At 46.2% G+C, this 24,838-nt stretch overlaps 1 protein-coding gene across 1 annotated transcript in view; it reads right to left on the bottom strand.

Moving 5' to 3' along the window:
- The window catches only part of lasp1 (LIM and SH3 protein 1), a 121,385-nt gene that overhangs the window by 8,709 nt on the left and 87,838 nt on the right, over positions 1 to 24,838 (bottom strand). The window contains exon 4 of the mRNA XM_067968791.1: positions 15,384 to 15,491. Coding sequence (XP_067824892.1) covers positions 15,384 to 15,491 — 108 coding nt within the window. The remainder of the gene's footprint in view (positions 1 to 15,383; positions 15,492 to 24,838) is intronic.

Here is a 24,838-nt window from a genome sequence, read left to right as displayed (position 1 = left end):
AAATTTTCAATTGACCCCCCAGCCTCAACAGCTTTTTGGGGGGAGAGTTTTCCAGATTTCCACTACCCTTTGTGTGAAGAAGTGCTTTCTGCCATCACCCCTGAACGGCCTAGCTCTAATTTTACAGTCATACCCTCTTGTTTGGGACTTCCCCATCAGAGGAAATAGTTTCTCTCTATCGACCCTATCAAATCCCTTAATCATCTTAAACAAACACCCCTTAATCTTCTATATTCAAGGGAATACAAGCCCAATCTATACAACTTGTCTTCATAATTTAACCCTTTTAGCCCCAGTATCATTCTAGTGAATCTGCACTGCACCCCGTCCAAGGCCAATACATCCTTCCTGAGGTGCGCTGCCCAGTACTGAATGCAGTACTCCAGATAAGGTCTAACCAGAGCTCTGTACAGCTGTAACATAACTTCCAACCTTTTGTATTCCAGCCCTCTTGAGACAAAGGCCAACATTCTGCTGAAATAAGTGATCGAGAAGTGACTACTCCATCCATTTCTGAGTTGGATTCACATCACAGCAGGAAGTTACAGTGGCACTCAGGGGTCAAAGTTCAAGAGGAAATGAGGAGTTCAAACCTATGAAACCTTTAAGCCAGACAAGCCAAATGCCATAATGGATGAAAGAATTAATAGTGGTAATCTTGATTGTATCTCTCCAACACAGGTGTTGGGAGAACTGACCTCTTAGCCAGGCGGTCACCAGTGGTCAAGAATGGAATACACCCAATGTAGCACGTAGTCAGTGGGTTTCTAGGTGAAGCACTTTGTGAAAGTCTATTTATTACACACACGCTGATGAGTACAACACTGGAGAGTCATCATTAGTCTCCCTCCCTCTCCCAACTTATCCAGTGTAAATGCAAGAAGCATTTTAAAAGTGAGCCACTCTGCATTTTGCCAATAAAAAGCTAAGCTGAAACGAGGTGAAGTGGCCATTTAACTTTTCAGCGCATGTTATTTCCAACATTCCATGCGTGGATTTTAGTACAAAGTGCTTCCTCAAAACACACGTGCACACCACACTCCATCGCACCCTTGAAAGGTCATAGGTCAATCGCGAACGGCAAAATCTTTGGCCGAGACTTTATTTCTGCCGCGCGGAAATTGAAATTGCAGAGTTGCATCCAAAATGCTGCCACTTCAACCTAGAGAAAAAAAAAAACAAGGAGAAAGCATTTCAGTCTTAAAAGGAGGGGAGAGAAGTAGAGAGGCGGACAGGTCAAGGGAGGGAATTCCAGAGCTTAGGGCCCGGGCAGCTGACGGCACGGCCGCCAACGGTGGAGCGATTAGAATCGGAGACGCGCAAGAGGCCAGAATTGGAGGAGCGCAGAGATCTGATGGCTGTAGGAGGTTACAGAGATAGGGAGGGGACGAGGCCATGGAGGGATTTGAAAATAAAAGATGTGAATTTTAAAATAAAACAATACAAATAACCTCAATTTATAGACTGCAACTTGCTCCCAGTGTCTTCTCCCTCACCACCATACAGTTGAATGGAACCTGCAGACCTGCCAGTCTTGCTGTGCCCCTCAGTTCCATTCCATCATTTAACCAGCAGGTGGGGCCAGCGCATCAATACCATATAAGGAAAACCCACAGAACGCTACATTTTCTCTGGTCAGGTGTGAGAGTGATAAATCACATGACTTCCCTTTTCCTGCTTCCTGCCGCCACCCCCAGGCAAGCAACGGCCCACGTATGAGGAATTCAAATCATTCCTAACAAGCCCAGACTGTGTGTCATAGCCCGAGTTACAGACTAGGCCTTGTAAGAAGACAAATTTAGATAGAAACAAAACCATACTAAGCCGTTACTGCTTCACGTACATTCCAGACACTCTTTTTAAAAAAAAAACGCAATTCCTCCCTTTTTTTTCCATCTGTGTCACTTCACAAAGAGAGCTCGAGTACAGCGGCTGCTCTCCAGAATCTCAGACAGCCATTCTTCACCCATGAGCCTAGGCAATGTCGGCAAGCTATTTGCCCTGGATGGCATCACAATAAGTGGGACTGGGGCAATCAGTATTGGCTCCTATCCGTCTGTGATTGCACGAGTCTGGTCATATCGTATCCCCACTCAGCATCAGGGACTTGTGGGAAACATATCTGATCTTTTCTCCCCCTCCTTAGCACCACAGCATTGAGTTCCGTTTTACCAACCCCTCCCTCCCCTCCACAAAGACCCCTCAACCTGCATATCCCACTCTCCCCCACCCCCTCTCACTCCCCCACCCACTCTTCCTCCCCTCTTCATATCCCCCTTGCCGCCCCTCCAAATCAGTCCCTTCCAACCATTGTCGGAGATTAAGCAACTCAGCACAGACTGGGAATTGAACCCGGGTCCTTCCTCGCCTGTATGACTCAGGAACACACTAGGTGTGGCGTTTACCCATTAAGGTGGAAAATGCCAGGTATTCTCCATAATTAACAACTTGCTAACAAAATCATGGAATGCGAGGCTTTGAAACACATGATTGGAGAATGCGATTTTGCTAGCAGATCACGAAAAACTAGCAACCTCCCTTCTTTTCATTGGAAGAGGGATTGTCACCGAGTGACCGGGGAGAGCTGGTGGTGCAGATTTAAAGATTCAAGTCATAATTCAGCACAAAATATTTCCATTTTTAGTTCAGCACACATTCCCCGCCCCCCCCCATTATAGACATATACATTCTAGACTGCAAACTCAACATGACTCAAGAATTTTTTTTTTAAAAAACACACCACAAACGGCGTGGGCTAACAGACAACATACACTGAAAGCTGTTAGAATTGTATTCTTCCATTTTTAGAAATTAGTCACTGCGTCAACAAAAAAAACCCATAAAAGGTAGTCGAATGTGCACCACTTTTTATTTTTGAATCACAGGAAGCCACATGATAGCAAAGGTTCTCTTGGCTTCAATGCACTGTCCATGATTCAGAGAAGGTCCATTTAACCACTGGCCATGTCCTGTACTCAACAACTGTTCAAAAAATTTAAAAAAGAGTCACTTTCCACAGGATAACTTGCACTTTAACACCACAATAACCCAGGGGTGGGGGTTTGGGACCACGACTAAGAGGGGACAGAGAGAGAGCGCACGAGATGAATATATATCAGGGGAGATGGCCCAAAGCTCGGTCAACAAGGTAGGTTCTCAGGACACTGATAGATTTGTATTAGGCAAGGGTATTAAGGGTTACGGAACCAAGGCAGGTCGATGGAGTTGAAACACAGATCAGCCGCGTTCTAATTGAATGGCGGAACAAGTTCGAGGGGCTGAATGGCCAACACCTGTTCCAATGCTCCTATGTCGAGGGTGGGGGGACTGGGGAGGTCGTGTCCTTACGTTCTTTACTGAAGGTGCTGACCCAGTTTCAGGCAACTGCTGCTCAGCGAGTGGCCATTCTTCACATGTGAGCTTAGAGAGTGAGCAAAGACTATTTTACCATCAAGGGCACTTCTGTTTTCATTTGACAGCAACACAAAAGCGCTGGGCTGCGATCACGGTTCAGGCTGAAATGTGAGTAATTGGGCATGGTTCTTGGAGCCTGCTGGCATATAAGAGAGCAGTCGCCCACCGTGAATCAGCAAACCTCTTGGCGGAGGAGGGGAAAGCAAATCCTGTAAGAGACTTCACAGTTTTGTCTTTTCTTGATTAAAGATCACAGCTTCTAAAACATAAACTGTATATCCTGAAGGCAGAAACAGATGGGAGAACGATCCTGTGCCAGATATCTGTTTGGGTCCGAGGTGAAATTAACTGGAGCAATCTCCATGTGTCTTTCCCAGAGGACACTGGGAGGTTCTGGAAGCATCTCCTGGAAGCAGCTGGCAACCAAAGGTATTAAGGGATATGGGCCAAAGGCAGGTATATGGAGTTAGATCACAGATCAGCCATGATCTTATCAAATGGCGGAGCAGGCACAAGGGGCTGAATGGCCTACTCCTGTTCCTATGTTCTATGCAGTTCTTCCATCACAGCACCGTCATTTACAAATTATTAACAAGGTGTTTTTGGATATTGTCAAACACCAAATGACTCAACAATAGGGCAAGAGACTATTCTAAACACATCATTTTAAAAAAAAAATCTATCCTTGTATAAATGGAATGAGTTATTTGGGAAATTAAAACACTTCAAAATCTCCCAGCCTGTGTCCCCAGCACTGAAGCTGCTTCCTTAATCCATAGCTGGAAAATCATTTTGAAAATATACCTGTGTAAATGGTAACACACTGTCAGCCGTCGCTCAGTGGGCAGCACTCCCGCCTCGGAGTCAGAAAGTTGTGGGTTCAAGCCTCACTCCAGAGACTTCCGCACGTAATCTAGGTGACACTCCAGTGAACAAAAGATCCCACGGCCAATATTTATCCCTCAACCCAACATCTAAAACAGATGATCTGGTCATTTATTCCATTGTTGTTTGTGGGACCTTGCCGTGCACAAATTGGCTGCCATGTTTCCCACATTACAATAGTGTCTACACTTCAAAAGCGTTGATTATGAAGCACTGAGGTTGTGAAAGGCACAAGTCTTTCATATTGCTGTGCACTGCTCGGCTCACCAATTGCTCGTGTAGATTCTATTTGAGAATTTACACAGGGAGGGACTTCCAGAGAGCTGCGATGGGCTGAAAGAGTGGCCACCAATGGTGGAGCGGAGAACAAAGGGACATATGGCTAGAGAACGTTGCCGAGGTAAGGCGCGAGCGAGAGACCTGGAGAACTCTTTCAGCTTCAGCATTTACAAACCTCCACACAAAAAAAAAAACTATGCTACAACAGTAAAAGAATTTAAAATCCTAGAGAGCTGGCAACCGAGTGGGGCTGAGTGCATAGTCGTGGAGAGGATTGAGAGGTGGTTTCCGAAAGCGGGGGTGGAAGTGGCAAAGTGAAGGCATCTCGGGAGGGAGTTCCTGACGACAGCAGCATAGTGGCTAAAAAGAGCGGCCAACAGTGGTGGAGCGCAGAGCAAGGAGTGACTGAGAGGAGATTGCAACGGTAGGGTGGGGCTTGGCCATGGAGGGGTTTAAAAGTGAGGACACGGATCTTCGCTGGGGCAAAGCGAGCTGGTGAAACTTGGAAAAGGACAGGAGTGATGGGAGGTGGGACTTTCATTGTAATTTGTGAAGGATTGAAAGCATTTGAGAGGGGAAAAAAAATAGCTTTGAGGTGATTAATGCATGGAGATATAAACATGTACAGAACAAGAAAGCAAGATTCCACAAGTACTGTGGAGCTCAGTATTGTGACAAGCATCTTACAATTCATGATTTCCTTAGATTAGGATACTCTGGAAAAGGTCCACATAAAACAAATCTGCCACAATTGTGGGTGATCTTTCTTTGTGTCCTCGCTCTCAGGTCTCAAGAGCTTTGGAAATCCTTTAAACCAGCCGTTAACCTTCGCAGCCGACTTGCCCAGAGACCAATCCCGACAACATAGAAAACACAAGTCAATCCTTTCATTAGCTAAGCTGAAATTTCCAATCTGCAAAGTGGCCCCTCTCTGAAGGAATAAATCAGAGAAAGAAATGTAACTGGATTTGGCATTCACTGGATAAGCATTTCCCAGGATCTGTGCACCAGCAAAATTGTTGAGGGAGGGGAGAGAAAAAAAACAGCAATGTTGTTGGCAATCCCAAGTCAGTTTAAACCATTAAAAGTTCAGCTGGAGAATCTGATCAGATCTGCCAAAAAGATGTAGGCTCCATCCTCCCCATCTAGTGCAGCACATATGGTACTATTGTCACATTTGGGCCAATCTGTGCACAACAGAACGTGGGAATGGTGAATTGCTTTGTAATTTGCCATTCAAGAGAATCTAATATTCTCCAATCTGGTCTCTTTTTATGTCCCCTAACTGAATACCCCAATGCTGTACTTTTTTAATGCTCTCCTGGCCGGCCTCCCACCTTTCACCCTCTGTAAACTCATCCTAAACCCTGCTGCCCGTATCCTAACTCGCACCAAGTCCCGTTCACCCATCACCCCTGTGCTCGCTGACCGACATCGGCTCCCAGTCTGACAAGGCCTTGATTTTAAAACTCTCATGCTTGTTTGCAAATCCCTCCCAAGGCCTTGTCCCTCCCTATATCTCTGTAACCTCCTCCAGCCCTACAACTCTCTGCGATCTTGGCACTCCTCCAATTCTGGCCTCTTGCACATCCCCGATTTTAATCACTCCACCACTGGCGGCCGTCAGCTGGCTAGGACCTAAGTTCTGGAATTCCCTCCCTATGCCTCTCTCTCCTCCCTTAAGACGCTCCTTAAAACCTACCTCTTTGACCAAGCTTTTGGTCACCTGCTCCAATATCTCCTAATGTGGCTTGGTATCAAATTTTGTTTGATAATCGCTCCTGTGAAGCACCTTGGGACGTTTTGCTACAGTAGTTGTGAGAGATAAATGCAAGTTGTTGTACATCACTACCCAACAATGGAAGCAACAAAACCCATACAATAACTCAATAGATAAATGCTGTGCTGTGGTCCTGAATCATTAATACAAGGAAGGCCCCAGTTTTGGATTCCTGGGCTGTGTTGCGCTGATATCAGCGGGTGTGATGGTGGCTTCAGCCAGTCTCCGTATCCGAGGGCTAAGGTGTGCATGTGCGTGTGCGTGTGTCACATTGGCCGGGAGACAGAATTGGGCGTGATGGTAATGTCCCTTCTTCCTTTTCCCACCAGCACCGCCGCCTCCCCCCACCCCCAAAAAAATTGAACAGCCCATCGACACTCACTGTTGAGACTCGCGCAAAGAATTGGACAAGCCGCCAGGGGTGGGTGTGTTATGACCCTGGGAGCCGTACCCCAGCTGACGCACACCCTCTAGTCGAGAAGCAGTGCGAGGGAGGAGAAATGAACGCACACTGGATTGTGGTGGAGCATTACTGCTTTGTGCCAGTGTTACAGCCATCGATTATCCTCAGTGTAATCCTCTACATGTATTATAGAAACCCCATCAGCTTCTAAATCTCAAGAGCATCAAATTATTACAGCATAGCAAATGTTCAGGTTGTGAATGACACAGGATGATATTTATTTATCATTCTTAAAAGGCTTACTGACGAGCAGAGCAGAAAGGTTTCAAAGCTGATGTGGAAACTCCATTACAAGCAGCTCAATTACAGGGAGAGAGAAAAAATATCCTTTTAATTTATTCTCCCCCCACCCCCACCTCCCTCTTTTGGTCTTGGCTAAAGGAAACAGCTGCTAACAACAGACTAGCAAATCTTGTGGCACCAGTTGTAATGGACTTTTAATTCGCTTCATAACAAAGTACGCAGCTGTCATTGTGCTGAGGTGCCTTGTGACATCAACATTTCCTAGATGCAAATCCCACGCATACACACAACGTTAAAAAAAAAACAACAGGCAGCTGTTCTTGTTAAATCAACCTATGGTGCACTTTGTGAGTCAATTGGGAAGATCGTGGATCGTCTGAGGGAGCTCCCAACGCTCAGACGAGACGTTAAATAGAGGCCCCGTCTGCCCCCTCAGAGAGACGTAAAAGATCCCACCGGCACTGTTTCGGAGGAGCAGGGGAGTTCTCCCCGGTGACCTCACCCATACTTACCCCTCAACCGACATCAATAAAAAACAGATTATCTGGTCATTTATCTCACTGCGGTTTGTGGGACCTTGCTGTGCGCAAATTAGCTGCCTCATTTCCCTACATTACAACAGTGACCACACATCAAAAAGTATCATAACCATTGCTCCCATTTTTTTTTTTGGACAAAAGGTGCTGGTAATGGTTCTGCTGTTGCTACAGCAAGTCAGGCAGCATCTGTGAAGAAAGAGAGTTGACGAATCAGGTCGAAGACCTTTCATCAGAACGGACCTGAAACGTTAACTCTGTTTCTCGCTCCACAGATTCTGCCTGACCCACTCAGTGTTTCCAACATTTTCTGTTTTCATATCAAAAAGTACTTTGTTGGCTGTAAAGCACTTTGAGACGACCTGAGGTGGTGAAAGGCGCTATATAAATGCAAGTCTTTCTTTCTTTAAAACCTACCGACTGTCAAGCCACACGCAGAAAATAAACCTGATTGATGACTCGCTCGGGGATTTTCCCCTCCAGTGTCTCCCAAGTGACAGACAGGGTTCCTCGGTGGCCAGCACAGTACCTGAAACTAGCAGGCCATTCAGGAGTCAAAGGCACAAAGTTAGCGCAGTGCAATGGGCCAGTGGGTAAATTGAGCCATAGGTACCAGGAAGGTCCTCAATTCTCCACCCTGGTGAGTTACCGGATCTCAGCCAGACCTGCAGCTGGTGCGCTGTAATTGGCAGCGGAGACCAAGGGAGTGGATTTTTTTTTTTTTTAAGCTAGAAAGTGGTTCTGGTCCTAATTGGTACACAGCGACCTCTGCCAAAAATTCTGAGTGTGCACACATTGCAAGGGGACAGGATCAGGCTCAGCGCCGATGCCTCACGTGGTTCAATTGCCTGCCAATACTCACTGTATAAAGAATGGTCACTCAGACCAGGTACCGGTATGGGCTTCTACCATCCATGTAACAGGAGAACAGGAAGGGAAAAGAATAAATTTGAAACACCTTCAGGATTTTGGCTTCCAGGAACAGGAATAGGCCATTCAGCCCCTCGAGCCTGCTCCACCATTCATTGAGATCATGGCTGATCTGTGACCTAACTCCATATACCTGCTTAGCCCCATATCCCTTAATAGATTTGGTTAACAAAAATCTAGGAATCTCAGATTTAAAATTGACAATTGAGCTAGCATCAACAGCCGTTTGCGGAAGAGAGTTCCAAACTTCTACCATCCTTTGTGTGTAGAAGTGTTTCCTAACTTCACTCCTGAAAGTCCTGGCTCTAATTTTTAGACTATGTCCCCTAGTCCTAGACTCCCCAATCAACAGGCCCAGGAGACCGGAGGAATCCTCAACTCCTCCAGCTTCGAGTGGAAACGAGACATTAGAAACCACCCCCCCCCAAATATGAATATCTTGAAATACAATATTAATAAATAAAGATTACATGTAAGAATCAAAGCCTGGTCACACTGCAGCTCAAGAGATAAATCCCCAAATAATAATTAAACGCCTGGCCCATGTTATGTCAAGATGGTCGATTCGGTTGTACAAGACTAGTCATTAATCTCAACAGTTCGCGATTGCCAAAATCCCCAGCAAGTTTGCCAGTTCCACAAAAAGACAGATGCAGAGACGTGCTGCTGAGTGAGCCAGCAGGGAGCTCAGAGCGGACATGAATTCAGCATTTACCGCACATCATTTTCCAATCTGGACTCCTCTCGAGGGCACCAGCAGTAATTACACACCGTGCCAAATGAAAAATATTACTTCTCTTTCTCAGAATGTCTCTCTCTCTCTCTCTCTCTGAAAACAGCTAATAAAATGAAAATTTAAAATAAGAGAAATGAAGAGTATCATCAGGTGGATGAAATCGAGTCCACACAACACTTAATCTCATCATTTTTCCAAAGCTGATGTAATCAGAGATACACTGTGCCAAGAGAATTGTTAAAACCGAAAACTTTGGAGTGTGTGTCATCTAACGGGAAACTGCAGCAAGTTTAATCAAGATCTTATGTGGTTGCAGTTTTCTAGATCAGTTCTGTACTTCCAGTGGTGTGGGACTGTCTCTCTCTGAAGATTATACCTCTCATTACAAGGGGGGTTACCCTCATTAATCAGTGTCACGGGTCCATTGCTTTTGGCCGTATAGACCAGACGAGCATTAATGACAGAGGTAGGTTTCCCCTGAAGCCAGTGAGCAAATGCTCTGCAGGGTGTGGCGTCCAGACCAGGAAGGTCCCGAGTCTGACCCCATGTCAATGCAATTAGTTTATCTCAATTGGACACACTGCCACTAAAGGGTTGTTTGTTAGGTAAAAGAAAGACAGAAAGACTTGCAATTGTGTAGCATCTTTCACAACCTCAGGAGGTCCCAAACCACTTTACAATCCAATGAAATACTTTCTTTTGAAGTGTAGTCACTGTTGTAAGCCAATTTGCGCACAGCAAGATCCCACAAACAGCAATGAGATAAATGACCAGATAATCTGTTTTAGGTGTTGGTTGAGGGATAAATATTGGCCAGGACACCAGGAGAAAGTCCCCTGCTCTTCTTCAAATTGTGCCATGGGATCTTTTACGTCCACCCGAGAGGGCGGACAGGGCTTCGGTTTTAATGTCTTATCCGAAAGAGGGCACCTCAGACAGTGCAGCGCTCCCTCGGTGCTGCACTGGGAGTGTCAGCCTTGAATTATGCGCTCAAGTCCGTGGAGTGGGAACCCACAACCTGACTCAGAGGCGAGAGTGCGCTACCCACTGAGCCACAGCTGACACTAAGGGGGGAGGGGGAGGTGCAGAGGAGAGGAAATCCCTGTTCCCAATCCCTATTGACGGAGCCCTGTTCCCAATCCCTATTGACGGAGCCCTGCTGGAAAGTGTACGTGCCTGGATGCCAGTGAGGATAGCTTTGGGCACGACCGTTCGGTCCTTCACAGTTCTCCTTGCCAGCCTCCCATTCTCTACACGCCATAAGCTCCAAATGTGTCCAAAATGCAGCAGTCCACATCTTAATCCATACCAAGTCTCGTTCGCCCGCCCTCACTATCCTGTGCTTTACCTTGATACATTAGATTTAAAACTCATGTTCTCATTTTCAAATCCCTCCATGATCTCGCTCCGTCCTATCTCCTGCACTCTTAAGTCCTCTAACTCTGAGTATTACTCCCCACCCCTCCCCCTCCTCCCATTTGTGACAGAACCTTCAATCACCTAAGCCCTAATCTCTGGAAATGCCTTCCCTAAAAGCCCTTCAGCTCTCTTTCCTCTAATTTCAAAATCCTACATTACAAGTGACTTCTCTTCAAAAGTACATTATTGGCTGTAAAGTGCTTTGAGACATCCCGAGATTGTGAAAGGTGCTATTTAACTGCACTTTTACTCTCAACCCATCTTTTCGAACAAACTTTCAGTCAACCTTCTTAATGTCTCATTCCATAGCTCAATGTCCATTCCCTAACGATCTCTATTGTCAAGACATTTTTTTAAAATCATAGATGCTATACAAATGTAAGCTGCCGTTACCTCGATAACCTGCGAACTCGCCCTCAAAGTTCACATCTGACTAATGGCCGGTTGTGTTCGGAACTGCAATGTGAACGCAGTCCTTGAAACCACACCACAGTCAGCAAGCACCGTGGGAGCACCTTCATCACATGGACTGGCGCGGGCTCGATGGGCCGAATGGCCTCCTTCCGTGCTGTAACCTTTCTATGATTCTATGACTGCAGCGGTTCAAGAAGGCGGCCCACCATCACCTTCTCAAGGGGCAACTAGGGATGGGCAATAAATGCCAGCCTTGCCAGTGATGCCCACATTCACAAGAATGAATTTTTTTTTTAAAAGCCAGGAGAGGCAAGGGGAGAAGAATTTAAATAAAGTGACACCAATTTAGGAATCATTTCATATCAACAGTTCTTGTTTGCACCAAAACCTAATTTTTTTTTTAAAAACTGAAAATTTTCAATGCTGAAAATTTTCTGAAAATGAGGAACTAATTAAGGAAGCTCACAAGGGTGAGTGTGCCTGGATACATCCAGGGTCAGGCACTCCGAGCCCATGGCCTTTTAAGAATGCAAGCACGTCATAGGAATTCCTGTTGCCTTCACTTCAGTGAACAGAGCAGTTTAGTGCGTGTGGGGAGACCGCGTTCATTTAAATCCTTTTGACTGCTGAAGGATTTCGATACTAAATATGAAACATTACAAGATCACAGCTTCTCAAGAGCTTTTTTTTTACCCCTGCTATCTCGCAGAGAACTGAGAATGGAACAGAACAGTCAGTTCCTTCAGTGGAGGCTGTCACTGTGTGTCCATGTAACTACTGGTAATGTTGACTGTGCTTGAGGAGAGCTTTGGCCACAGAGATCGGACAGGTTCTCAGTGCCATTCCCTCTACCGCAAGTACTTTCCGTGGAATCGGCAGCTTGGATTCACAGGTGTCGCTTGTTTACAGGCTGCTCGACCTCTCGTAGATCCAACGTAAAAGGCCAATATTTAAAGGGCTTTCCCCAAGTGTGGCTTGTGGCCTATAGCGTTCACAAGATAGTTGAGAATGAGGAAGCCCACACGATCCATCTTAGTTCATCCATCCTTTGACTTCAAGAAACTTATTGATTGTCGCTAGTTGTAACAAATGGTCTCTATTCTCCCCTATCTGCCGCAAGTGCTTTCCGTGGAATCGGCAGCTTGGATTAACGGGTTTTGCTTGCTCGCTCATTTTTCCCGTCCCTCCTCCCTTGGAGGCATTGATCCCTTGCTGGGGTTTGGTTCCCGAGCGGGACAGGCAACCACCATTACCTCAACCGAGTGGCCACTGTCCATTTTTGAGTCTTCGCGGTGGGTGTTTACAGGCTGCTCCACCGCTCATGGATCCAAGGTGAAAGGCCAATATTAAAGGGTTTTCCCCAAGTGTGGCTTGTGGCCTAAAGCAGTCACAAGACAGTGGAGAATGATGGAGGTCATGCAGTCCATCTTAGTTCATCCATCCAGAAATATCCTAAAGCACCTCCCAACCTCCACTGGAGCATCCAGTTAGTTCTTAAATATCAAGGTTTTCATCTTCATTGCTATCCGGGTATTTATCCCATTTATTGATCACTGTGTGCGTGAAATACTTCTTTGTATCAGTCCAAAATTTGCCTTCCATTAGCTTGAACCCTTGTTCCCTTGTCCTACTCTCACAGTTTACTTCGAAGTAGTTGTCCACATTTACATTTTCTATACCACTAACTATAGTGTATCTCTCCATTACTCCTTTTCAGTCTGAAAGCCTTCGGTCATTACAGAGACCCCATGACACTGGGGCTCTCCTCTGCACTGCCTCAGGCATTTGAATGTCTCCCTTATGTCTCAGTGACGAGAACTGGACATAGTAAACAAGGTGATACATACTGAGAGTTTTCACTGAATTGTTGCTAGTTAGTGAGGGTTTTTTTTGGGGGGGGCGGGGGGAGGAAAGTCTTGTTTCTGGAGAATTATTAAGAAAACAAAATTATTCCAACACATCCACATACAAATCATCAGTCCAAACCAGAAGGCAGCAAATGATTTGTATTTTTAACGATCTCTACCGCAATCTCAGATATCGAGATGCCAAGTGCAAAAAAGGAGTAGAAAACAGCCCGTTACATCTGGACTAGCAGGGCTGATGTGGGCACATGTATCTCCTCCCCTCCTTCCTCACCCCATCACCATCATGTTGTGCTGCTAATATTTACTTTATTTCGGCTGGTGTCTCTCTGCACCGCACATCTTCAAAGTCAAGAGGGCAGGCTCAGGCCGGCATCTAGGCCTCTGCCAATGCTGATCTATTCCTGGCAGTCAGGAGTTGCTAAGGAGTATTCTGGTGTGACTGACTCTACATTTCCCCCTCGCTGTGGTGAAGTGAACCTTGCCATGATTGCAGAATCGCAGGCACTAAGTATCACGCCATTGTTTAGTAGCGCCTCGCACACTGGAATAATTATTGAAGAGCTGCCCAGCGACATACCCAAACATCACTTCCTTTAACAATTTCCGCTGCCGGCAAATTATTAGCGAATCTTACTTGTTTAAACTACTGTCAATTGGAGCACAGGCAGGGATACATCCTTAACTGAGAAACAGGGCAGCCCTGGAGGTTAGCCAAACTCCAAGCAATAAGCCCAGATAAATGATTAATCCAAGCATAAAGTTTCACTGTACTCCAAATCACACCCACTACCTGCGGGACAATACTGGATTTCCTGCCAAATACACTGTGTGTGTTTACTGGGACTCGGGTGCGCCAGTTCCAGTTATCACAATCGTTCCAGCCCATTCTCGTTCCTTTCCATTTTAAATCGCTACTGCTATGGCCATTTCTCCCACACTTGCTGCTCCTAAGTTCCAAAATACATTGTCCTACACACGTCCTTCTGGCATTCTCACTGCAATTCGTTCTATCCCAAGATTGCGAAACGATCGAATTCCTTGCATACCTCAGCCTCTCCCTCCCTCCCACAAACTCGAGCTCCATCTAATCCCGTGTTTCTGGATTTGCCTTGTTGTCTCATTTCAACCTTGGCGCTGTCTCCTGTGGGCCTCGGCCCTTCACCTAGTTTTCTCAGTAACAAAAACAACCGTCAGATTTTACTTTAGCCGTCTCACAGATGCTCCAGTGTTAAACTAACGAGCGTTAGATGAGGAAATGGCCGCTGGGACGTGCATTGATCGACTGGTAAATTGCAAAGTGGGTTTTCAAGGAGGTCACCGAATATTTCAAACTGCATGTGTGAAGCATATCACTGCACATTCCGTCTAAAACAGCAATTCCGTAAATAAGAACAATTTCAGGGCTGAATTCTTCAAGGACTAACGCCATTACTTCAAAACAAGCTTTTAAAAACACCGGGGGCAATTCTTCCCCCGCAATCCTTGGCGAGGGTGCAGAGGAGATTTACCAGAACGGTACCAGGGATGAGGGATTTCAGTTATGTGGAGAGACTGGAGAAGCTGGGATTGTTCTCCTTAGAACAGAGAAGGTTAAGGGGAGATTTAATAGAGGTGTTCAAAATCATTAAAGGTTTTGATAGGGTAAATAAGGAGAAACTATCTCCATTGGCAGAAGGGTCGGTAACCAGAAGACACAGATTTAAGATAATTGTCAAAAAAAGATCCAGAGTGGAAGATGAGAACTTTTTTTTTCGCTGCCGCTGCAAGTTGTAACAATCTGGAACGCGCTGCCTGAAAGGGCGGTGGAAACAGATTCAATAGTAACTTTCAAAAGGGAATTGGATAAATACTTGAAGGGAAAAAAAATGCAGGGCTATGGGGAAAGGGCGGGGGAGTGGGACTAATTGGATAGCTCTCTCAAAGAGCCGGCACAGGCAGGATGGGCCAATTGGCCTCCTTCTGTGCTTTATCATTCTATGATTCTACGAATAGCTTAAGGGACTTAAAAGAATATAGTTTTTAAATTAACTTTGATAAATTGCGCTCCGTGCTCTTTAACTCTTGTTCGATCATCACCCTGCAGCTACAATACAGAGAACGTCAAAGCTCAGTCTCCGAAAAATGGCAGCATCTTGAACAGCTGCCATCAGGCCAGTGGAAACCTGCTGGAGAAAGCAAGAGGGGAATTCCGCTGTTGAAGTTGTAGAGGACGAGGCTCCAATCATCAGCAGGATGCTTTGTGTGTAATTCTATGTGCTACCAGTACATGACTGGGCAGTTCCCAACAATGCCTCAGCCTTGCTTTCAGACTTAGGAAATGAGACAATACCACAGCTTAACATCAAGAACGCACAATAGCCATCTCTTTCGAGCAAAGCCTGCAGGCCCACATCATGGCCCCAGTAATGATACCTACATTGCTGACCAATTCCTGGTTCTTCTTGATCCTCTCAAGTTCAGGAGTGTTGGCCACGGCGCTGAATCCTTTCCCTTTGTTCTTTTCAAAATCTTCTTTGTATTGGACCTAAGAGGATGGAGCGGAAAATAAAGACAGTTAGCCAATCTCTTTCACAAAAAACCAGGCCGGTACCGAAATAGTTGAACCTAGGCTTGGTGGAACACAATCACTGGTCTTGGCGCCTCCAAGCTGGGGGATGGGAGGGAAACTGCGGCTCCTGCTTCAGATACGGCACCTCCGACAGTGCAGCACTCCCTCGGTACTGCACTGGGAGCGTCAGCCTAGATTTTGTGCACAAGTCTCTGGAGTGGGATTTGAACCCGCGACCTCCTGACTCAGAGGCGAGAGAGTTACCCACTGAGCCGCGGCTGATGCTCCAAAGACCGTCAGAACCCTAGTATTCTAAAAGCGGGCCTTGGTGTGCCCAACACTACATTTCCTGAGCACACTGTTTTGAAGAGAAGCAGTGGAGTTCTCCTTGGTGTCCTGGGCCAATATTTATCCTTCAACTAACATCACTGAATCAGATTGTCTGGTCATTGTCTCATTGCTCTTTGTGGGAGCTTGCTGTGTCCAAATTGGCTGTTGCGTTTCCTGCATTGTAACAGTGACTACACTTAGAGAGTACTTCACTGGCTGTGAAGCGCTTTGGGACGTCCTGAGGCTATATAAATGCAAGTTCTTTCTATTTTCTTCATTGCTTTGGAAATTCCCACTTCAAATGGTTGTGGAAAGTGCTTGCTTCAGGTTTGATTGCTGCACACACAGAGTGTGGAAATGCTGCAGAGGGTAAATCAGTCACTCAGCATGGTTCTGTGATCACAGGTCATTTATCTGTTGCCCAGACCCATTAAACAGTTCCATCGCGCAAGGAAGACTTGAGGCCAAGCTCTGGCACGGACTTGCAAAAGCAATTTAAAAAAGGAGGAAAAATAATCTTGCCGGGTAAAAATTGCTCACAGCCAATCCGGGGCTGCGTACACCGCCAATCCGGGGCTGCGTACACCGCCAATCCGGGGCTGCGTACACCGCCAATCCGGGGCTGCGTACACCGCCAATCCGGGGCTGCGTACACCGCCAATCCGGGGCTGCGTACACCGCCAATCCGGGGCTGCGTACACCGCCAATCCGGGGCTGCGTACACCGCCAGGTCAGTAGTGCAATCCTGTTTTTTTTAATATATAAAAAAAGAACTTTACTGTATTTCCTATCTCCCTACAACAAGCCCCCAGTAGGGTTGCCAACCCTCCAGGATTGCCCTGGAGTCTCCAGGACACTGCTGCGAGCAACACCCGGGAGAAAAATCACAGGGGCATAAAAATAAATTGTGTTTTTTTTTCATTTTCTTTGAACACTTTCATTTATTAGTTATAAAAATATTGGCGATGGGAAAAAAAGGCTGTTTCACGAACAGTCAAGATTAATCCAATTGGGCAACAAAGAGTCTGTTCCCTTTCCAATTGGCCGTGGGAAGGCAGTGTGCCTGGAGGGTGGACCAATGAAGGGAATGTGGGGGCAGGGCAGTTCGAGGCGGGAGGTCATGTGATGAAACCTCCAGGAATACACCCGACCAGAGTTGGCGACCCTAGTTCTCTGGCTTAAATGGAGAGCAGGCGATCGGGGGAAAAGAGTTTCTCCTGTTGCTACTCTAACTGGACATCAGGAACCACGCAAGAGCGAGCGCTAAAGCAAGTCCTTTCCCCGCCTGCCAGGAAAGTCCAGGCCCCTGCTCGGTACATTCTCGCAAAGCACACCCAACACTTGGATCTCGCAGAGTCAGGACGGTTAAACACAGCTGCCCTGAGCAGCACATGGCCAATTACATGGTGGAATACTCCTTGTCATTATAAAACATGTAATTTTAAATTGTTACACTGTAGTTTGTAGGGCACCAGAATGACTGAAACTGTTGAAAAGAATCAAGGAGGCACAAAATGAAAGCTTGTCCATATATGGGTAAAATTGGCTACAGTGGCACTGATTGGCTGAGGGCAGATTATGTCATGGTCATGTGGATACCTGATGGAGCTGGGGGTATATAAGAGCCGCCTTTCGAGGGATGGGCAAGGCAGGAGCAGTCAGTCAGGTGGAACAGGCTCGAGGGGCTGAATGGCCTACTCCTGTTCCTATATTCTTAGCACAAAGGATCAGACAGCTTAGCGAATTGTGGTCCCTTGCTCTCCAAAGAATTGGGGCGATACCCATCTTGTGTACTCACTGCCTCGTTTGCTGTGTGTGATTAGCAATACTCGACTATTAAATTTGCTGATTGCTACCGTACTGGTTGCCGCTTCGACTGTGTTTACAAATGATGCACCTTCCGACTCACCGCGGGCATCACCACAGGACATCTGCTAGTAAATTTGAACAGCTCTGATGAACGTAAATGAATGTTGAAGTTGATTTGTTTGATCAGCTTGTTGGAACACCACAGGGTGAGAAATACAACCTCTCCCTGAGTGATTAGCACCGGGCAGAGAGTCATCCTGTTTGCATAATATGACAATCATTTTGTTATTTCTATATTTACTACTAGGCATTGCCAACCAGGACCAACTAGGGTTACCAACCCTCCAGGTTTGTTCTGGAGTCTCCAGGAATTAAAAATTGATCTCCGGAGAAAAATCATAGGGGTGGTAAATTTTTTTCCCCATTTACTTTGAACACTTTTGTTTAATAGGTGATCAGAGATTGGGGGAGGTGGGGGGGGGAAGGCTGTTTGACCCACAGTCAAGAATCATCCAGTTGGGTAACAAAGAGTCTGTTCGCTTTCCAACTGGCCGTGGGAAGGCGAGGCGCTGAGATAATGGATGTGTTGGGTGACCAATGGCAGGGGCGTGGGGTGGGGTGGGGCTGGACTGGAAGTGGGAGGTTCTGTGATGATACCTCCAGGAATACGTCCAACCAGAGTTAGCAACCCTAACCAGGCCGCAGACTGAAAATTTCCACCCAGCCATACTGAATAGGATATTGGAAGAATTAATTCAATATCCAGACAGGTCAGAACTTTAGCAGAACTGGTCTATTGCTTAATATTCAGTATCTCTCAAGGACAGTTTTTTTTTTATTATTAAAAGAGTCACTTTTCCCCCTCCACTCACTGTGATTAGCTTTTTGACAGCCAATACATTGCACAGGGTCAAGAACACATTTAACGAACCTGTGCCAGAAGCCCACGGAGAACAAGACCTGAATACTGGATTGAGCAGTGCACAAGTCTGGAGACCTGCCTTCCTAACCACATTCATTGACGAGAATAATTAAACCTGCACATCACATACTAATTTTGTTATGATTAAAAATTGTTTGCATTTAGATGTGCTTTTCCTAAAAGAAACAAAGTTATTTTTAAATTAAAAACAAATTCATTTCTTTCATTCTGTTTTACAAAATTCAAAGGGGGATGTTATGCCCAAACAGCCTCTAGCACAGATCAGCAGCATGGGGCACTAATAGAAGCCTCGTTACAGATGTCAGGAAAAAGAGAGGATAAATATTAAATGGGGGGACTTTACCCAAGTAAAGTCTCTTGCACATCGCTGATTTTAATCGCTCCACCATTGGCGGCCGTGCCTTCAGCCGCCCAGACCCTAAGCTCTGGAATTCCCTCCCTAAACCTCTCCACTCCTTTAAGACGTTCCTTAAAATCTAACTCTTTAACCAAGCTTTCGGTCACCTGTCCTAAATATCTCTGAGGCTCAGTGTCAAATTTTGTCTGATTACGCTCCTGTGAAGCACCTTGGGATGTTTTACTACGTAAAAAAAGGTGCTATATAAATGCAAGTTGTTGTTGGATTCAGTCTAGTTCATTTTGCTGATTGAAAACAATCTCACTCATAACATTAATGCGTCGTTCACTTCAAGGCTCACAGTGACCATGGCACTTCCTCAGTGCTGCACGTCTTCAGTTCAAATTTAAAGGGCGTCAGTAACAACTCAATAACTCAAGCAGTCAGATGCTTAGGGCCCAGCCAAAATGTCAACTTTAATACTCTATTAATAGCACAGTACTGCCTGTGGAGGAAGCATCGCGTTGCGAGTGAGATGGTGCATAGGCCTCCAGGGATGCTTTGATTCTCTGGAGGCAAAGTACCAGCGGTAATGACGTCTGGCTGCCCCCACAACAACCACCACCACTTGCAGTTGCATCTCCCATATTACTATGGCCCCCTCCCTCAGCAATAGCCTTGATATTCCTTCCCTTCATACAGTGTCAGCCGTGGCTCAGTGGGTAGCATTCTCGCCTCGAGTCATGAAAGTTGTGGGTTCAAGTCCCGCTCCAGAGAGTTGAGCGCATAATCTAGGCAGACGCTCCCAGTACAGTGCTGAGGGAGTGCTGCACCATCTTTCGGATGAGACGTTAAACCAAAACACCCGTCTGCCCTCTCAGGTGGATGTAAAAGATCCCATGACAGTATTTCGAAAAAGAGCAGGGGAGTTCTCCCCAGTGTCGTGGCCAATATTTATCCCTCTACCAACATCACTAAAAAAAAGAGATTATCTGGTCATTATCACATTGCTGTTTGTGGGACCTTGCTGTGTGCAAATTGGCTGCCACATTTCCTACCTTACAATAGGTACTACACTTCAAATGAACTTCATTGGCTGTAAAGTGCTTGAGGATGCCCTGAGGGCGTGAAAGGTGCTATATAAATGCAAGTCTTTCTTTCATACATCCTTCCCAGACAATGGTGACTTTGCCCAAAACACAACCCGGTCTTATGGCATCAGTTGGTAGGGTTGCAAACTCTGGTTGGACATATCCCTGGAGGTGTGATCACATGACCACCTGCCCCCACAAACCTGCCATTGGTCGCCCAACACGCCCATCCTCATGGTGCACAGCCTTCCCACGGCCAATTGGAAAGTGAACAGACTCTTCGCAACCCGATTGGATGAGTCAAACAGCCCTTTGAACACTTTTGTTCACTAGCTATAAAAGACAATTTTTAAAAATACGCAATGTTTTAATGCCCAAAAGGCTCGCAGCAGTGTTCCGGAGAATAGTCCTTAATTCCTGGAGACTCCAGGTTGGCAACCCTATCAGTTGGGCAAGTTTAGTTGAAATGTTGTGCAGACCTCAACATGACACCGAGGTATCCTTGGTTACTACAACTGGGCGGGGAGGGGAGAAGAACCAATGCAGTCCAAATCGGCCCACTTGAAGCAGATGGTTTAAATCAGTAGCACTACAGAGTACAGCAACGCTACTGGAATCTCCAGACTGGGACAACCTCCTTTCTCACCCGGAAGGTATTATGTGGCAGTCAGGTACGGTGACAAAATTAGCAGAAAACAAGTCATACTCTTCAATAACACCTTTATATAGCAACTGGTGAGAAAGGGCAGGCAACGGAAACGCAACATATTTTTAGGTCGTTTCCAATCTTGAGCGTGCCCATTCATCAACTCACACAAATTTACACGAGGGACAATCATGCCCATACAAGGTAAGGCTACAGCTCTCAGAGTGCCTGAACAAGATTGTCTGAAGCAGCATTGGAGGCCCCAGGTGAATGGGCTGAATTGCTCACTGACCCAGCGAGAGTTCAGTGTCGACAATCCTCCAGGGAAGCCGGCCCTGGGTCTTTGACCGTTCAATCATTTCAACAAACCCAGCAATGTCAAAATAACGGAACTTTAGATGTTATCCAAACAGATGTCACGCCAGTAACGCAGCATAAATGAAAATAATTTTTTTAAAAAAAATATTTCAAACCAAAAAGACTTCTCATTTTGACAGATGGAAAAAGTGAAAGTGTAGCACCAGAAAGCTGATAGCGCAGTACTCTCCTGAAACCAGTGCTACAGAGGGTTGCCAACCCTCCAGGATTGTCTTGGGGTCTCCAGAAATTAAAGATTAATCTCCTGGACACTAAGGCAGAGAAAAATCATAGGAGCATCAAAGAGAGTGTTTGTTTTCCCCATTTCCTTTGAATACTTTTGTTTATCAGTTATAAAAATATCGGAGATGGGGGGAGAAAAAAGACTGTTTGACTGGACGGGGCGGTTAGAGGTGGGAGGGACATGGTGTCAACGAGCCCAGCTCCATTGTTTCAAGAGCATCAGCGACCCATGTCAAAACGTGGGCCGATGAGAAGAGTTGGTTTTTGTCATGTGAACCTGGTGCAGCATCCAGACAGAAAGCTCGGCCCGCACGTCTGCTTTCTGTGGGGCTCAATTTTGCAAGTGAAGCCCAGCGAAGCTACGGAGAGGAGAGCGGAGCAGAAACATCGCGCCTGTGAAGCTGAGCAAATGGTATGTGAAGATAATCCTTTTTACTGACGTTTGTTGAAGTGTGTTCTTTTTTTTGGTGTCCAACCTCAAGTATTCCAGGAAACACCTGAAATATTAACCCTACAAGAAGGACGGAAGGACAGACAGACTTGAATTTATATAGCGTCTCTCATGACCTCACGATGTCCCAAAGCACTTTACAACCAATGGAGTACTTTTGAAAGTGTAGTCACTGTTGAAATGTAGGAAATGTGGCGGCCAATTTGGGCACAGCAAGATCCCACAAACAGCAAGTTTATAAATGAGCAGATCTTCTGTTTTAGGCGTTAGTTGAGGAATAAATATTGGCCAGGACACCAGGGAGAACTCCCCCTGCTCTTCCTTGAATAGCGCCGTGGGGTCTTTTACGTCCATCTGAGAGGGCAGACAGGTCCTTGGTTTAACGTCTCATTCGAAAGACGGCACCTCAGACAGTGCAGCGCTCCCTCAAGCACTGCACTGGGAGTGTCAGTCTAGATTTTGTGCTCAAGTCTCTGGAGTGGGACTTGAACCCACGACCTTCTGACTCAGAGGCGAGGCAACATAGCCTAAATGAGGCGTCACAGTTTCAATTCTCAATGGGCGTCCAGCACATGAAAGCAGCAGCCAATTAATGAGGTAAAGAAAACATCCTGCTTATCCATAGCCTGTTTATGCAAAATAGTGGGATGCCATTTACTGTCGACAACAACACAGACCCTGTTTCCTGCTTTCTTTTATTCAAAATAATTCAGGTTTCAAGTGCAATTTGCATAAACACTGAGGCAAAACACGTAAACTGGATAACATCCTACGTGAACTGTGCTTCTAACAGTCTCGAACTGTAAACCAGCACAAAAGCGTCTAGGTTTCTGAATAAAAGGTTAAGCTCCCCAATGCTCTGTGGGTAAAAAGGACTGTAGCACAGGATGAAAACACACTTCCCACTGGGTATGAATGGCAGCGGATTAAAAATTCCATTGATACAAGAGCTCAAAGCATGTCATGAACTGAATTACAAACATTCACTCCCTTCACCACCGGCGCACCGTGGCTGCAGTGTGTACCATCTACAGGATGCACTGCAGCAACTCGCCAAGGCTTCTTCGACAGCACCTCCCAAACCCGCGACCTCTACCACCTAGAAGGACAAGGGCAGTAGGCACATGGGAACAACACCACCTACACGTTCCCCTCCAAGTCACATACCATCCCGACTTGGAAACATATCACCGTTCCTTCATTGTTGCTGGGTCAAAATCCTGGAACTCCCTTCCTAACAGCACTGTGAGAGAACCTTCACCACACGGACTGCAGCGGTTCAAGGCGGCGGCTCACCACCACCTTCTCAAGGGCAATTAGGGATGGGCAATAAATGCTGGCCTCGCCAGCGATGCCCACATCCCATGAACGAATAATTTAAAAAAAACTTTGAGGTGCAGTGACCGTTGCATTGGCAAATCTGATGGCCATTATGTGCACAGCAAGATCCCACAAAGTTCAGAGAATCATACAGCACAGAAGGCCATTCAGCCCATCATGCCTGTGCCGGCTCTTTGAAAGAGCTATCCAATTAGTTCCACTCTCCCTGCTCTTTTCCCCCACAGCCCTGTAAACTTTCTCTCCTTCAAGTTAATCTTGTTTTTTTTTGGTCGAGGCTGATTGAAGCACGAGTGTTGACCAGGAGGCTGGGAACTTTCCCTGCTCTTCCTCAAATAGTGACTGGAGATTTTTTAATCCATCTGATCCATAGGAACAAGCAGAAGGGCTTCAGTTTAATGTCACACCTGAAGGACAGCAACGCAGGCCTCCCTCAGTACTGCACTGGAGCATCAGCCTGGTCTACGTGCAAAGTACTGGCGTAGAGTGAGAATCTGACAGACTTCTGACTCCGAGGCGCGAGTGCTGCTATCTAGCGAGTTTTACAGAATGCTCTGTTAAATAGTTAAAATCGCCCTTACGCAGGGTAAAATCGGCAAAATTCCTTCTGCTCAATTACATGTTTATTCTGCCAATTTTCATCCATGTGAACATCCCAACAGTTCTCCAGGGCACTCACCTAGGCACTGCAGACTTTCTTTTGGAACATCGCACGAAAAGAAAATATTGGCACAGGTAAATGTGCCATGTGACCGAGCCAACCTTTCAAATCTGGATTCTCAATCAGCCGGAAACTGGCCTTTGAAGCCAACTAAACAGGTTTAAAAAAAAGACTTGCTCCCCATCGCCAAGGTAGACGGTTATTGTTTTTTTTTAAAAATCAACATCCTTGTTTGCAAATCCCTCCATGGCCTCGCCCCTCCGTATCTCTGTAACCTCCTCCAGCCCTACAACCCTCCAATTCTGGCCTCTTGCGCATCCCCGATTTTCATCACCCCCACCATTGGCGGATGTGCTCCTTCTCTCTCCTTAAAACCTACCTCACCTGTCCTAATATCTCCTTATGTGACTCAGTGTCAGGTTTTGTTTGGTAACGCTCCCGTGAAGCAACTTGGGACGTTCTACTATGTTAAAGGCGCGATATAAATGCAGGTTTGTGTTGTTATACGCTGGAATCCCCCATTGCCAGGAATTTGGCTCGTTCGCGCTGCAGGACGAAATTCAAGAGTATGAACAGTTACTAAGGAGTCACCGAGCATGTGTGGCAACTTTGCATTTGCCACTTGGACCTCCTCCGGTTTTGGCCAAAGCCCCACCACACTCACGGCACTGCAAACGCAGAGGACTATGCCGGTTATTTCACATTTCCTCCCAGCAGAGCTTGGCTTTGAGGGGCAGGGAATTAAATGGCTTCTTTTACAACGCGGAAAGTGCTGCCGACGGGATAAAAGGAACACCCAACAGACTGTGGAGTAAAAATGCTTGCATTTACCAGAATGGTACCGTGGTTGAGGGAATTCAGTTATTTGCAGACACTTGAGAAGCTGGTATTGTTCTCCTATGAGCAGAGAAGGTTAAGGGGAGATTTAACAATGGTGTTCAAAATTATGAGGGGTTTCGATGAGAGTCGATGGGGTAAATCTGTTTCCACTGGCAGGAGAGTCAGTAACTAGAGGACACAGATTTAAGATAATTGGCAACAAAGCCAGGGGGGGAGATAGAATCATAGAAGTTTACAACATGGAAACAGGCCCTTCGGCCCAACATGTCCATGTCGC

This window comes from Heptranchias perlo, chromosome 30 (assembly GCF_035084215.1).
Source record: "Heptranchias perlo isolate sHepPer1 chromosome 30, sHepPer1.hap1, whole genome shotgun sequence".
NCBI lineage: Eukaryota > Metazoa > Chordata > Chondrichthyes > Hexanchiformes > Hexanchidae > Heptranchias > Heptranchias perlo.
Note: the sequence above shows the minus strand (reverse complement) of the source record. Positions and strands in the feature narration are given on the sequence as shown.